The 15452-nt window shown below is 44.3% G+C and overlaps 1 protein-coding gene across 1 annotated transcript; it reads left to right on the forward strand.

The window, feature by feature from the left end:
* Positions 1-1092: 1092 nt before the first annotated feature.
* Positions 1093-4128, forward strand: LOC115499142 (olfactory receptor 1G1-like). Its single transcript, XM_030292856.1, has 3 exons — positions 1093-1103; positions 2940-3730; positions 3989-4128. Exons 1-3 carry the CDS (start codon positions 1093-1095, stop codon positions 4126-4128), a joined length of 942 nt encoding a protein of 313 aa, XP_030148716.1.
* The last annotated feature ends 11324 nt before the right edge of the window (positions 4129-15452 follow it).

The following is a 15452-nucleotide window of genomic DNA, read 5'->3' on the forward strand; positions in this document are numbered from 1 at the left end:
ACCTACGTTTCATCCATGAGGACAATGCTCTTATTAGAAAGTGTGTACTCCACAATGGGGACAGGCTGATGATGACAAACCTGACCTGCACCTCATCCAAGGGAAAAATTCCAGAAGTGCCTCCATGGATCCCAGCCCCAGTCTCTTTGAAAGGGGGCATTATAGACATTGCTGGGACTCAAGGGGCCACAGTCTAGAATTGCCTCATCTTGTCTCTAACGAGGAAGCCTGTGATTGGGTCTCAGGAGACACCGCCTGTGAATAGTCAACAGTTCCTCCTGGGTATTCAGTCTGTGCTGCTCCAGCAGAGAGGGAAGGGCTCCGTGGCTCCAATCATGTCTTCCTGGGGAGACAAAGGAGCAGGGAATCCAACATCCATGGTGACAGTGTCAGGGACTGAGGTTGGCCAGCATCTCCAGGTAAGCATCAAGGCACAGAGATGGGGAGGAAGACCACAGTCTACCAAAGGCCTGGATGCACACAGGCACGCATGTGCAGACACACACACAGCCCATTAGAGCTTCTTCTTTTTTCTTTTTCCCCTTTTCTTTCCTACATCCGCCCATCACTTCCCAGTTCTCCTAATCTCCATAAGGGGAACCTAAGTCCAGTGTTCACCAGGTCCTTGCTGATCCAGCCTGAGGTCATTACGGAGACAGAGACTCAGGCTACCCTTCCTCAAGTCCACAGTGACCAGAACATAGCACCAGTGCAGCAACAAAACCTGTGGACATCAGAACTCTGCAAACAGAAGAGCACTTGATTAATAAAGGGCGCATCGTTTTCGTTTTCTTCATGGACTCCACCATCACAGCTCTCGGGCAGGTGTGGTTCCCAGAATTGCTCTGGGCTACTATCATAGGACTACACACACTCTCGTCCGCCGCCACCATTCACAATGCACCAAACCTGTTCACATCCTTTCTTTTTTCTTTAATTAGAGTCAGTGAATAACTATATAAAATATAGTTATTTGTTCCCATTTTATTGTTAATGATACCTGGGCTGTTCCTGATTAAGTTATTTGCCCAAGTTGGGGTACCTGGGTGGTTCAGTAGGTTGAGTGCCTGACTCTTGATTTCAGCTCAGGTCATGATCCCAGGGTCACGGGATCAAGCCCATGTCAGACTCTGCACTGAGCATGCAGCCTGCTTAAGAGTCTCTCCCTCTGCCCCTCTTCCCCTCTCTCTCTCTCTCTCTCTCTCTCTCCCTCTCAAAAAAAAAAGTTATTTGACCAAGTTTACATGGGGCTTCCCAATGCCAAAGCAGAGGCTTTGTCAGTGACCATTCTGAGAATGTTGTACTAACAACAATAACAATAATGGCTAATATTTACTGAGCACTTAGTATGCACCAGCCTTGGTCTAAATATTTCACAACCATTGCCTAATTTTACCCTCACTACTCCCCACAGTAAACTCTACACTTACTCATTTAAACAGATGTGAAAACTGAAGAGCAAAAAGGCAAAGTGACTTTCTCAAAATCACACATAAAGAGTGGGAAGATTTCATCAGACCTCAGAAAAGATGTATTAAGGAACACACTCCACGAGTATGACACTGCCACATGCTGCCCCTGACCTTTCAGCACATGCATTCTTTCACACCATCAGAGACATTGGTATTCCTCTTTTCCAGTGCACATCATGACATCATGAATCAAAGAATCTTCAAGATTTCATAAAGTTCATGAAATCTGGTTTGTGAAGACAACCTTCATTGACCCAGTATTTATCCCCTCAACAAACCTATCAGGCGGCATCATTCTCTGCATCTAAACACCAAGAAAGCAAACTCCAAGGGGGCATTTACCAAAGTGAAAAAAGGCATGAGAGAAGCAAAGTTATAATTAAGCAGGTTGTCTAATGTAAACCATTGTATTGTGGGACCCGGGCTCACATTTCTTCAACTCCTGTCAACAATGAAGCGACGATCACCCCTTAATGGAGGCGAGCCCTTCCTTGATGTTATCTCAGTAGCTTCAGTGATTCTATGAAGTGAGTACATGTTGTACAAACGAGGAAACAGAGACTCAAGGAGCTTAAGTAACTTGCCCAAGAGCACACTCAGAGAACAGCAGAGAAAGGATTCCCAGCCTGTCTCTAGACTGCAGAGACTGTGATCTTTTTTCTTAATTTTCTTAATGTTTATTTATTTTTAAGAGAGAGAGAGAGAATGAGAATAGTGGGGGAGGGGCAGAGAGAGAAAGGGACAGAGGATCCCAGCCAGGCTCCATGCGGACAGCCCAATGTGGGGCTTGAACTCACGAAATGTGAGACCATGACCTGAGCCGAAGTCAGGCGCTCAACCGACTGAGTCACCCAGGTGTCCCTTCAAAGACTGTGATCTTAAAATATGCCGCTGGCTGATAGTGAAGTTGATGATGATAATGAAAACAGCACTCCCTTCATTCACAAAGTTCAGTTAACAGTTTTCATATCTACGTTAATTCACTGGAACAGTCTTCAAACACAAAGACATACAGCACACCTGGCACATCTAAAGACTTTTTCTTCCATTTCTCTCAGTAAACACTCACACACTCACACACAGACAGGGTATCTCGTATTGCCCACTATCTTAGGATATGCATGACCCCAAAGGACTCCACAGTAGAGCATTAAGATTGAACAAGTGTTCTAAAGTTAAAAAAGGAATTAATCCTGGAGGGAGTCAATCCAGATGAAAACCAGTTCAGCCTCATTCAGTTACACGTAGGGCAAGAATCTAGAAACCAAGTTACACCCCCCACAATGCCTGATTCCATAGTCCACAGTCCTCATATTTTCCTTATTTGCCCACCCTGCCATCATAGCTGCTAGTGAATCTCAGTAACCTCTTCAAGGAATAAAGACCAAAGCTCTAGACTCTGTAGTATTCACAGCCTATCTTTTTAAGCAAGATTCTCCTCCAATTTCTCTCCTTGAAGGAAATCAGAAACCAAACCAGCGTCTCTGACTTCCTGCTCCTGGGCTTCTCTGCACACCCTGAGCGGCAGCCTCTCCTGTTCGGACTCTTCCTGGGCATGTACCTGGTCACCGTGTTGGGGAACCTGCTCATAATCATGGCCATTGGCTCTGACCAGCACCTCCACACCCCCATGTACTTCTTCCTGGCTAACCTGTCCTTCGTCGAGACCTGCTTCACCTGCACCATTGTCCCCAAGGTGCTGGCGAACATCCTGACACAGCGCCACGCCATCTCCCACACTGGGTGCCTCGTGCAGATGTACTTCTTCATGGCGCTGACCCTGCTGGATGACTTCCTGCTGGCCGTGATGGCATATGACCGCTACGTGGCCATCTGCCTTCCTCTCCGCTACACCACGATCATGTGTCCCCAGCGCTGCCTGCTGCTGGTCGCCGCATCCTGGCTCTGCTCCCACCTCCTGGCCTCCTCGTTCACCCTCCTCATGTCTCAGTTCTCCTTCTGTGCCTCTCATGCCATCCCACACTTTTTCTGTGATCTTCTCCCTCTCCTCAAACTTGCCTGTTCAGACACCCAGATCTTTCAGGTCATGATGTTTGCTGAAACAGCCCTCTCAGGTGTGGTCCCTCTCACCTGTGTCCTAGTCTCTTATGCCCACATCATCCACACCATCCTCAGGGTCCCCTCTGCTGGGGGGAAGCACAAGGTCTTCTCGACCTGTGGCTCTCACCTGTCAGTGGTTACTCTCTTCTACGGGACGCTCTTTCTGGTGTATTTCCAGCCCTCATCCACCTATTCAGCAGAAATAGGAATGGTGGGGGGCGCCTGGGTAGCGCAGTCGGTTAAGCGTCTGACTTCAGCCAGGTCACGATCTCGCGGTCCGTGAGTTCGAGCCCCGCGTCGGGCTCTGGGCTGATGGCTCAGAGCCTGGAGCCTGTTTCCGATTCTGTGTCTCCCTCTCTCTCTGCCCCTCCCCCATTCATGCTCTGTCTCTCTCTGTCCCAAAAAAAAAAATAAATAAACGTTGAAAAAAAAAATTTAAAAAAAAAAATAAAAAAAAGAAATAGGAATGGTGGCATCTGTAGTATATACGATGGTCACCCCCATGCTGAACCCCTTTATCTACAGCCTGAGGAATAGGAACATGAAGGGGGCTTTGTGGAGACTCCTTGGCTGGGGAAGATGTTCCACATCATAAAGAGTCCTTCCCCATAGCAGAAGCCCAGACTTTTCAACATGCCTCCTTCCCAGGACTTGTCCATTGTAAATCTGAAAGACTCACTTTCCTGAGTTGGCCTTACAAGCAGATGCAAGAAAGGGAAGACCAACTGTGCAGGACTGGAATAGGACTATCTGGCCAAGGACAGAACTGCAGCCTGGGGACAGGGAGTGACCACAGTCCCTCTGACGTGACTTGATAAACAGGTACATGCATCTAAGCAGATTCAGTCTAGGGTTGGAAACATCCAAAGTGCCAGGCAACACTTGGCTTCTAGGAGAAATCTCAATAGGAGTGCAGCGTAGGCTTATAAATCCTTCCGCAACAACAAGAGGAGAGATCTAATGCACAACACAGCGATTATAGTCCACAATACTGTATTATATACTTCATGGTTGCCAAGGTGTTAGATCTTAATAGTTCTCAACACACAACAAGAAGTGATAATTAGGTGACATGATAAAGGTGTTAGCAAATGCTAATGTAGTAATCATATTGTGGTATATAAATGTATCAAACCTGCACTATATGCTAACTAATTTGGATGTAAATGTTTAAAAAAATTTTTAATTAATAAATAAAAAATAAATGTATCAAACCAACACCCTGTACACTTCAAACTTACACGAGGCTTCATGTCAATTGTATCTCAATATTTTTAAGATCAATTTCTGATACAAAAAATAAAAAGAACGAAATCCTGGCAAGACAAGGCAGGTCGGGACCTCAGTCAAGTCACTGGGCGCCAGGGACTAGTTGTGACCCTGCCTTGGAAGAAACCCATTCATAGGGATTGGCCTTACCGTGAAGAATATGAGGCAGAATCTGTGTGGCCTGGAGGACAAAAATATTCTGGAAAAGGAACGAAGGCACAGAAAGATTAAGAGATTTGTCCAGTATCAAACATCTGGGATTCGAACTTTGTCTCTGGCAGGTGATTTGGGTTTTTTTATTTGTTAGTTGTGACCAGTCTTTATTCTTTACTTTTTTTTTTGTTTTTGAGAGAAAGAGCACACATGCACACGGGGGGGTGGGGGGGGGAGAGAGAGAGAGAGGGAGAGAGAGGGAGAGAGAGGGAGAGAGAGGGAGAGAGGGAGAGAGGGAGAGAGAGAGAGAGAGAGAGAGAGAGAATATCCCAAGTAGGCTCCACGTCCAGCACAGAACCCAACGCAGGGCTCAATGTCACAACCTGAGTCGAAATCAAAAGTCAGACACTCAACCAACTGAATCACCCAGGTGCTCCTCTTTACTTTTTAAACTCTGGTTTATTTTTTCCCCAACTGAAAAATCACTTGTGTCGTTACAGGAAATGTCTAAATTATGAAGAAATCTTTTTAAATTCCTTCTTAAAAGAAACCACTGTGAATGCTTTACATAAATTCTTATGGTCCTTTTCTCTGTACATGTATTTTATACTGTTAGGATGCCAACTTTTCACATGGTCTTATAATGTAAGCATTTTTCCACATATTATTATTAAGTCTTCATAAGAATTTTTGTAATTTTTCGAAGTTTCAAAGGCCTGAAAACGTTTTTATTGAAATTACTATAAATCTGATGTGAAAACAAAAGACCAAAAAAGCTCTCCCCGCACAGCTTCAGATGCAAACTTACTCATCAACTAGCGAGGTTTGCACAGTGATGTGGCCACGTCTGGATCAGGAACCGTCAGAAAACATCTCCAAAGAATAAGCGTATTTTTTTAGGTGCATTAAAAACCCCGGAGCCCAAGGCATTTATGAAGACACTGGAGTGGACAATGAAATTTCCCCTCCTTTTTTTTCATAATTAATATTATAGCAGAAGCAGATGCCACGTTAATATATAATCTTTAATTTTGGATGATTATGTTTTTCTGTTATTCTCACTATTACAAATAATAATGCAGTGAAGATCATTGTAAATATATATACATTTACTATATATATATGTATATATATATATTTACAATAAATTTTAAGAAGTGGAGTTGCTGGATGGAATATTCTTCAGGCTCATGATGCATGCAGTCAAAATAATTTACAAAACTCTTACTGATTTACATTCCAAATGGTGTTCTCTGAGAGTGCCTCTCTCTCCACATCTTACAGGTAGTATGTGTTCTCAGTTTTTACTCAATCATTACAAACGTAGTAAGTGAAAAATAGTACGTCCTTTTTGTGTTCGATTTTTTTTGCTTATTAACTTAGTGTTCTCTTAAGTCTGTAAATAAATTTTATTTATTCTTCTGCTAATTATTTCTTCACATCACTTGACTATTTTAAAGACTTTTATTAAGTCCTTTTTATATTAAAGATTTAAGCTCTATTCTTTCTGATAGCGCAAACTTTCAACAATCACCTTTTCTTTCTTTAAATATTTGTTTGTTTGTTTGTTTTTGAGAAAGAGAGAGTGCACACGTGTGAGGGGCAGAGAGAAAGAGAGAGACAGAGGATACCAAGCAGGCTTACACTGAGAGTGCAGAGCCTGATGTGGGGCTCGAACTCACAAACCGTGAGATCATGACCTGAGCTGAAGTCGGATGCTCAACTGACTGAGCCACCCAGGTGTCCCTCCCCAATCACTTTTTCAACCTTCAGTTTTCTTTTTGATTTTTTGACATCATTAAGTTTTCAGTTTACATACATGAAACCAATAAAATAATTCCTCCTTGTGACGTTTCTGCTGGAATTGTTAGAAAATCCTTCTCTATGCAGCGCTCATGTGAACAGCGAGTTGTTTTTCATTCCAATATAATATGTTTTTTTAATGACAGTTTTATTGAGATATAATTCATAGACCACAACGTTCATCCTCTTACACTATACAATTCAGTGGTTTTTAGTATGCAGCATGTTTTTTTCTTTTTTAATGAAACAATATATGACTTTTAGAATGATATCAAATACCGAAGTGGTTCTGTCCCTCACATCTCTCTTACTTTCTCCAGGAGTTTCCTGTTCCTTTTGTGTCATACAATTATTTAAAAATAAGATGCTGACTATGTCTGAACTATCTTTCATTCATATGTACCATTCGCATTTCCACTCAGGGCCTTTTTTTCTTAATGTTATTTTCCCCTCTGAGGCACCTTGGTCTCAGGCACCTTGCTCCAGGCCCACACAGCTTAAGTCCCATAACATCTGCAAAAAGTATCCTTTCACACCAGCCCGCTCTAGCCACCTGGGCGTGTACTCATGACCATGAGATCCTGACCTAAGCAGAAATCAAGAGTCAGATGCTTAACCGACTAAGCCACCCAGGTGCCCCTCACTTTTGCCATTTCTATTCAACATTGTACCAGAGGTTCCAGCCAGAGCGATTAAGAAAGGGAAATAGAAGTCATCCAGATTATAAAGAAAGTTGTAAACCTATGTCTATTTGCAGATGACAGATGTTATATATTTAAAGATTTCCTTGGGGTGCCTGGGTGGCTCAGTCGGTTAAGCATCCGACTTCAGCTCAGGTCACGATCTCGCGGTCCGTGGGTTCAAGCCCCGCGTCGGGCTCTGGGCTGACAGCTCAGAGCCTGCAGCCTGCTTCCGATTCTGTGTCTCCCTCTCTCTCTGCCCCTCCCCGTTCATGCTCTGTCTCTCTCTGTCTCAAAAATAAATAAAACGTTAAAAAAAAATTAAAAAAATAAAGATTTCCTAAGGAATCCACCAAAAAACCCTATGAAAATTAATAAACAATTCAGATTTGACACAATCTTTATAAAAATATCAGCTATCTTTTTTCAGAAAATGACAAGCTGATTCTAAAATTTACACAGAAATTCAAGGGACACAGAATGGCTAATATATTCTTGAAAAAGAAATGCAAATTAGGAAAGATGCACATCTCCTGATTTCAAGCCTTATTACAAAACTGTAGTAATTAAGATGATGTGGCCCTGGCACAAGGCTACATCAAAGGGCTAGAATCGAGAGTCCACAAATAAACCTTCATGTTTACGGTCAGTTTATTTTCAACAAGGCTGCCAGGCCAATTCGACAGGGAAAGAATACTATTTTCAACAAATGGTGCTGGGAAAACTGGATATCCAAATGCAAAAGAATGAAACTGGGCCCTTACCTCAAATACAAATATTAATCAAAACAGGTCATTGACCTTAATGTAAGAACTTAAACTACAAAACCCTTAGAAGAAAACAAGGGAATAAATCTTTCTGACCTTGGATTAGTCAATGGTTTCTTAAATGTGACACCAAAAGCATGAGCAGTAATAGAAAAAAAATAGATAAATGGAATTCATCAAAATTAAGAAGAAGACTATGACCAAAATAAAAACACAACCTACTGAATTGGAGAAGATATTTGCAAATGATATATCCAACAATGAGTTAATATCAAAAATATATAAAGAACTTATACAACTCAACACCAAATTAAAAAACAACAATAATCTGATGAAAAATGGCCAAGGAGCTGAATAGACATTTTGCCAAAGAAGACATCCATATGGCCAACAGACACACGAAAAGATGCTCAGCATCACTCATCATCAGGGAAATGTAAATCAAAATCATAATGAGAGATCACGTCATACCTGTAAGAATGGCTAGTATTGAAAAGACAAGAAATAACAAGTGTTTGCATGGATATGGAAAAAAGGGAACCCTCATGCACTATTGGTGGGAATGTAAATTTGTGCAGTAACCGTGGGAAACGGTATGGAGCTTCCTCAAAAATTTAAAATAGAAACACCATATGATCCACTAATTCCCCTCATAGGTATTTTCCCAAAGAAAACAAAAACACTAATTTGAAAAAAATATATATGCACCCCTATGTTTATTATAACATTCTCTGTGGTAGCCAAGCACATGGAAGCAATCAATGTGTCCATCTGTACATGAATGGATAAAAACATGTGATATATATATACAATGGAATATTACTCAGCCTTTTAAAAAGAATGGGATCTTGCCATCTGTGATAACATGGATGGTTCTAGAAGGTATTATGCTAAGTGAAATAAGTCAGACAGAAAAAGATAAATGCCATGTGATTTTCCTTACATGTGGAATCTAAAAAACAAAACAAATCAACAACAACAAAAAAGAAACAGACTCATAAATACAAAGAACAATCTGGTGGTTATCAGAGGGGAGGGTGTGGAGGATGGGCAAAATAGGGGAAAGGGAGAGGAAGATTCAGCCTTCTAATTATGGAATGAGTGAGTCACAGGAATAAAAGGCACAGCATAAGGAACATAGTCAATGGTATTGTAACAGTGTTATATGGTGACAGATGGTAGCTACACTTGACTATAGAGTTGTTGAATCACTAGGCTGCACACCTGAAACTAATGTAACATTGTGTGTCAATTATACTGCAATGAAATTAAAAAAGCAGACAACCCGTTGAAATGGAGAAAATATATGCAAATCATATATCTGATACTTGTATTAAGAATACATAAAGCACTCTTACAATTAACAATAAAAAGACAAAATAACCCAGGGCGCCTGGGTAGCTCAGTCAGTTGAGCACCCGACTTCAGCTCAGGTCATGGTCTTGCAGTCTGTGAGTTTGAGCCCCACGTTGGGCTCTGCACTGACAGCTCAGAGCCTGGAGCCTGCTTCAGATTCTATGTCTCCCTCTCTCTCTGCCCCTCCCCTGCTCATGCTCTGTCTCTCAAAAATGAAATAAACATTAAAAGTAAAAAGACAATGGGGCGCCGGGGTGGCTCACTCAGTTAAGCGTCCAACTCTTGGTTTCAGCTCAGGTCATGATCTCACAGCTTCGTGTGTTCAAGCCCCACATCGGGCTTTGTGCTGGCAGCACAGAGCCTGCTTGGGCTTCTCTCTCTCCCTCTCTCGCTGCCCCTGCCCCACTCATGCTGTCTCTGTCTCTCTCAAAATAAATAAATAAACTTAAAAAAATTTTTTTAAGACAAATAACCCAATTCTAAAATGGGCAAAAGATTTGAATAGACATTTCTCCAAATAACGTACACAAATGGTCAAGCAGCACATGAAAAATGTTCAATGTTGTGAGTCATTAGGAAAGTGCAGGTCAAAACAGATACCACACTTCACTTCCACCAGAATGGCTATACTCCAAAAAGGGGGCAAAACCAAAATCTTGGCCAGGAATGAGAGAAGGGCGAACCCTCTTACATTGGTAGTCAAATCGTAAAATAATGCAGCCACTTTGTAAAACAGTAGGATGCTTTTGCAAAAATTAAACACAGAGTTACCATGTGAGGAGGTGATCCCATTCCCAGGTGTCTAACAAAACATGCCCACGCCAAAGCCCATACGTGAAAGTTCACACTATCATCATTCATCACCAAAGAAGGGAAGCAACCTGAAAGGTATACAATTGTGACAACACTCTGTGAACTATATATCAGTTCAGGTCTCGCAAATGCAGAGAATAATTAGACACGGGAAAAAATATATTAGGGAGAAGTCTTGTGAAAGATCAAGGGGAATAGGAAAGGGGGGGGGATATCACCCCCACATAGACCCGGCTGCCATGGAGGAGTGGGACGGGATCCGCGCCGGCTAGTTTGCAAACTGGCCTGCCTTCGTGGAGGACAAGGAGAAACCAAGGAAAGACGCAGGCCACGCCGGATTGGTAGGCGGCAGTGTTTACGAGCAAGGGGACTTACAAGGCACGTCTTGTCTCAGGCGCCACGAGACGAGTAGATATCCGCACCTGCCCACCAGAGGCGTAAAAGTTTATACAGAGAGAGGCCTCATAGGGCTTCGGTCGCCTTGCCGTCCAGAGGATCCCAGCAGCACCTTGCTCTCTCAAGGCTGAGACCTTGAAAATGGCTCCCACTGTGGAAACAGCGGGTGGAGTGGCGTGCCGAGGGCAGGGTCAACCTGAGGTCACATCCTCTCCGTGACCTCGTCCACGCCCCGCCCCCGCCCCGTGAGCTGCTCTTAATCTCACGCTTCCCCCGCTTCTGCAGTGTGCCCTGAGCAGTCTGCAAGGGGCTTCCCTAGCACGTAAAAGCGATTCGCTCGCTGGCTATCTGGCCGCGTTGGAAGCAGATACCATAGCAACGGTATAGGCAGATACAAAGAAAACACAGGTTAAGGGTGACGATTCCTGAAATAAGTAACGATTTTCTCCACCAAGAACTCCATGATACGAACCACTGATTTATTAAGTCCCCTAGGTTGGGGGTCAGATCACTCAGAGCATTCACTTGTGTCCTCACCTGATTTAATAAAGATGATACATAAGGATACCGTTAACAGTGTTGTATGGAGACAGATGGTGGCTGCCCTGGTGAGCATTGCCATATAGAGACATTGTATCACTATGATGTACTCCTGAAACTAATGTAACATTGTGTATCAACTATACCCAAATTAAAAAAAAAAGAGAGAGAGAAGAAAAAAAGAAAGAGGTACGTTAACAGTCTCATCAGGTATGAACACACAACACACTGTGTAGATAATAGTACAGGTGTCTCCTTGCAAGGCAGTAATAATGTCCGAGTCCATTCCATTTTGGAGGACAGCTTTTCTTATTAGAGACATTTCAATGTTAAGTAAAGGCAGGTGTTACCAATTGTCCTTTAAGGCCTATTAGGTAAACTCAGTAAGGGCTTCTATACCTGTTATAATGTCCTCCAGGCCAGATGATCCTACCAGTAGAAAAAAATGTATGTCCCTCTGGCCTTGAGGAAAGGGAAATTGGCAATTTTTGTTACCATGGGTTGGGTCTCCCCTGTGCCCAGAGAAAACTCAGGATGCATTGACCCAACAACCATCCAGGTGGAAGCCATGGCTAAAAATTTTTGCCATACAACCACTGGGTCCCATTCCGGGGCTACCCAATAAATACCTAGAAAGGGCAACCAGTCAGTACCAAGCCAGCTGCTCTCCTTTCATGTGACAGAATGTTCCAGTGATATCCATCCCATATCCCTGGGGCAACTTGGTTGGTTCTGTTTTGGGTGGTTGCTCTGTTCTGTGCCTGGGTGCTCAAATACCCATAACCTGGAGTAGGCTACATGAACCCATCCCAAATCTGAGTGCAGCCACCATGGCTCTGAGGTTTGGTACTTTTAGGACCTTCCCCAGTCAGCAGTTTGATGGGCTGCCTGTATAGTTTGACTGACAGAAAAAGAATATCCATGCCCAGTGTTATTGACAGAATGTGCTGGGGGCCAGGTTTCTGGATCAGTATTGATAACATCAGAAGAATTCAAAGTGCTAGTTCTAGCTTGTTCTTCCCTAATGTGCTGCTTCAGCACCTTCCAAACCCACTTGCTGGAATGGTGGTACCCACCATGGCAATCCTGACGAGCCAGAGAGGGGCAGCCACCCACATACCCAACAGCTGGATTAATGCTTTTGCCGGGCATATAAGTGAGCTCACTGTAGACAGGTATTTCTATCAAGGTATTAGACACCACAGGAGTAGCAGAAATCTAAAGCCAAAAAGCAGATCCGTAGTAGCAATGTGGGTGGGAAGGTTTTTCCCTTGTATAAGGATTACACTTGTGGCCTGATCCTTAGATGTTAATGTGGCTGCAGCTTTAAGAATCTGACCTGGCTGCACACACCATACATGTTGCCTAGAAAGGGTCACACTGTCCCTGAGTGTGGCAGCCTGGCTTACACAGTGATAGTGGAAAGGTGGGGGTAGACCAGAGAGTGTCCACACAAACCAAGGCATATTTAGAACCCTCACTGGGATGGAGGGGGCCGATGTATCTACTCACCAATCCTCACCACGTAAGAACTCTGGCAGATGGCCCCAGACTCCTCTGGCAGTTGCCTTGGCGTTGTTTAGAACACACACGACATGCTGTTACTGCATTAGCCAAGTCACTGTATTTCGTAAGCAATCTGGCATCCTGGGCAATATGCCATGCCCCCTGGGCACTGTGGTGGCCACTCTTTCTATGCACCCAATCCACAGTGTCTACTGAAGGGCCAGCTGCTAAGGCTGGTACCCCAGGTAGGGCATCAGCTTCTTGATTGCCAGAGAGGTTCAGCACCTTATGAGCTGTGACATGAAAGATGGTGAGGACTGCTGCAAGCTCCCGCTGGGGAACCCAAATGTCTCCACATATCCTGGCCCCACAAGGGTCATGATCATCCAACCTTTGGCTTCCCATCGTCCAAGCCGTAGGATTAACCCCTTTAGAGCAGTCCAACTGTTAGTGCAAAGGGTTAATGGCCAGGACTCGTGAGTGATCACCAGCCAAACCCCTCTGAGTTCAGTCCACAGGCTGTTGCAGTTCATTCCTGCTTCCAACCAGATGGTTGTCAGTGTTGGGACGAATAGTCCATATGGGCCAGCTGTCCTGACTAGACCCGACTGCACACAAGGCATCAGCAGGCATTTCGCCTACTCCTTCTACAGCCTGCAGGGGCTGACACAAGAATAGTGACGGGGCATTTGCGGGATCTAAATCTCAGTAGGGCCCAGTAGCACCTGCATTTCTAGAGACAGTGAGCTGGCAAACAGGGTACTCCTCTGCTACCAACAGGCATGCATGTCACTTAGTCAACCTGGGACTTTTTGCCATGACAGAGGTAGGTCGATGGAACATATTCTCAGTCCACCTCTTGACAGGAAGGGGAAGTTCTTACCACACACAACATGCTGTTCCTTTTTGTGTGGCTCTGTCTGGAGGAGCATTGAGCACACTGCCAGGAGCTGTTGCTCTATGGGGGGGTTATTGGGTTTCTGCCCCCTTCCAGAGCTGGGGCCAAAATTCTAGGGGCACTCTCCTTCTGTTGTGTGCCACAGTGCCCAACCCACACCTTCTAGAGTCACAGACACATCTAAGTCAAATGGTAGCCTTGCTTGGGAGACACCTAGAGCTTTAATCTGCTTCACTAGTATTTTTGCCTTCTCATGTCCCACACGTGCCCTTCCTTTACCAGATCACCATCATTTCTAGCCTGGACCATGACCAGGCTCCTGACTGGTCTCCCCTCAATACTTCCTGCTTGCCACAATCAGAGTGATCTTTTGAAAAGGTAAATCTCAGGGTACCTGGAGGGCTCAGTCGGTTAAGCATCCGACTTTGGCTTAGGTCACGATCTCATGGTTCATGAGTTCAAGCCCCACATTGGGCTCTGTGCTGGCAGCGTGCCTGCTTCAGAATCTCACTCTCTCCTCTCTCTCAGCCCCTCCCCTGCTCACACTTTCTCTCTCTCTGTCTCAAAATCAATCAATCAATAACTTAAAAAATATAAATCTCACCATGTCTCAGTCCTTCCTTAAACTTCTCAGTAGCAGCTCATTGCTTTGGGGATAAAATACATACATAAATACTCAGCCTGTCCTGAAATACTCTGATATGTGGTGTCTACCTACCTCTCTGGGCTCATCACAGCTCTCTCCCCATCATTCTCTGAGCTCCAAGCCCACAGGCTTGTTTCAATTCTTCAAATGTGCCATTTGCTTTCCCACCTCCAGGCCTTTGCACATGTCACCACTCCCACCTAAAACACTCTCCTCTGTGTTTTTATTCAGCTAATTCTGACCTTCTCCCTGCAAGCCTCATGGGAAAAAAGGGAAGGCATGGCTATTGGGTTCATCATTAAGATCTTAAACTTAAGCCCAGAACATAGTACAGTACAATAAATATTAGCTCGGTGAACTAATAGATACTCTGCTAACAAGAATGACAGGTTAACTGAAAGACACACACCATAGAAATGGGGTGATTCCTGGGGCACCAGAGCAGCTCAGCCAGTTAAGCACCCGACTCTAGATTTCGGCTCAGGTTATGATCTCAGTCGTGAGATTGAGCCCCGCATCAGGCTCCACATTGGGTGAGGAGCCTGCTTAAGGTTCCCTCTCTCTCTCTCTCCCCCACTACCACTCGTGCTCTTTCTCTCGCTCTCTTTGGAAGGAGAGAAGGAGAGAAGGAAGGAAGGAAGGAAGGAAGGAAGGAAGGAAGGAAGGAAGGAAGGAAGGAAGGAAAGAAAGAAAGAAAGAAAGAAAGAAAGAAAGAAAGAAAGAAAGAAAGAAAGAAAAGAAAGAAAGAAATGGGGTGATTCCAGGTTGCAGCTTCCCAGCCATAGCCATCTGTCCACACAGGCTGAATCAACCCTAACTTCAGGCTCAGCCCATTCCAATCTCTTGGAGAGTGGTTCTCCATCCATTCTCCATTCCAAGTGGCTTTCAACCCTGGGAGCTTTTGCAACCACCTATGCCTGTGCCCACCGCAAGAGCATCGATCTCACTTCCTGAGAGCTGACTCCATAGCAGGCCCTGGCCTCGAGTTGCTCCCCGTCTGCTGCGTCAAACACAATCACGTTTCCTCATCTGTCTTGGAATCAGGCTCTTGTACCTGCATCTCCAAGTCACACAGAGGGCCATGGTGGCCCC

The sequence above is a fragment of the Lynx canadensis genome, chromosome D4 (assembly GCF_007474595.2).
Source record: "Lynx canadensis isolate LIC74 chromosome D4, mLynCan4.pri.v2, whole genome shotgun sequence".
In the NCBI taxonomy this organism is placed as follows: domain Eukaryota; kingdom Metazoa; phylum Chordata; class Mammalia; order Carnivora; family Felidae; genus Lynx; species Lynx canadensis.

What these genes read in the sequence shown, in the direction of transcription:
- LOC115499142 (XM_030292856.1), top strand. An exon ending in GCCCTCATCCACCTATTCAG is followed by an intron (nt 3,731 to 3,988) that starts CAGAAATAGGAA and finishes AAAAATAAAAAA; the next exon opens with AAGAAATAGGAATGGTGGCA.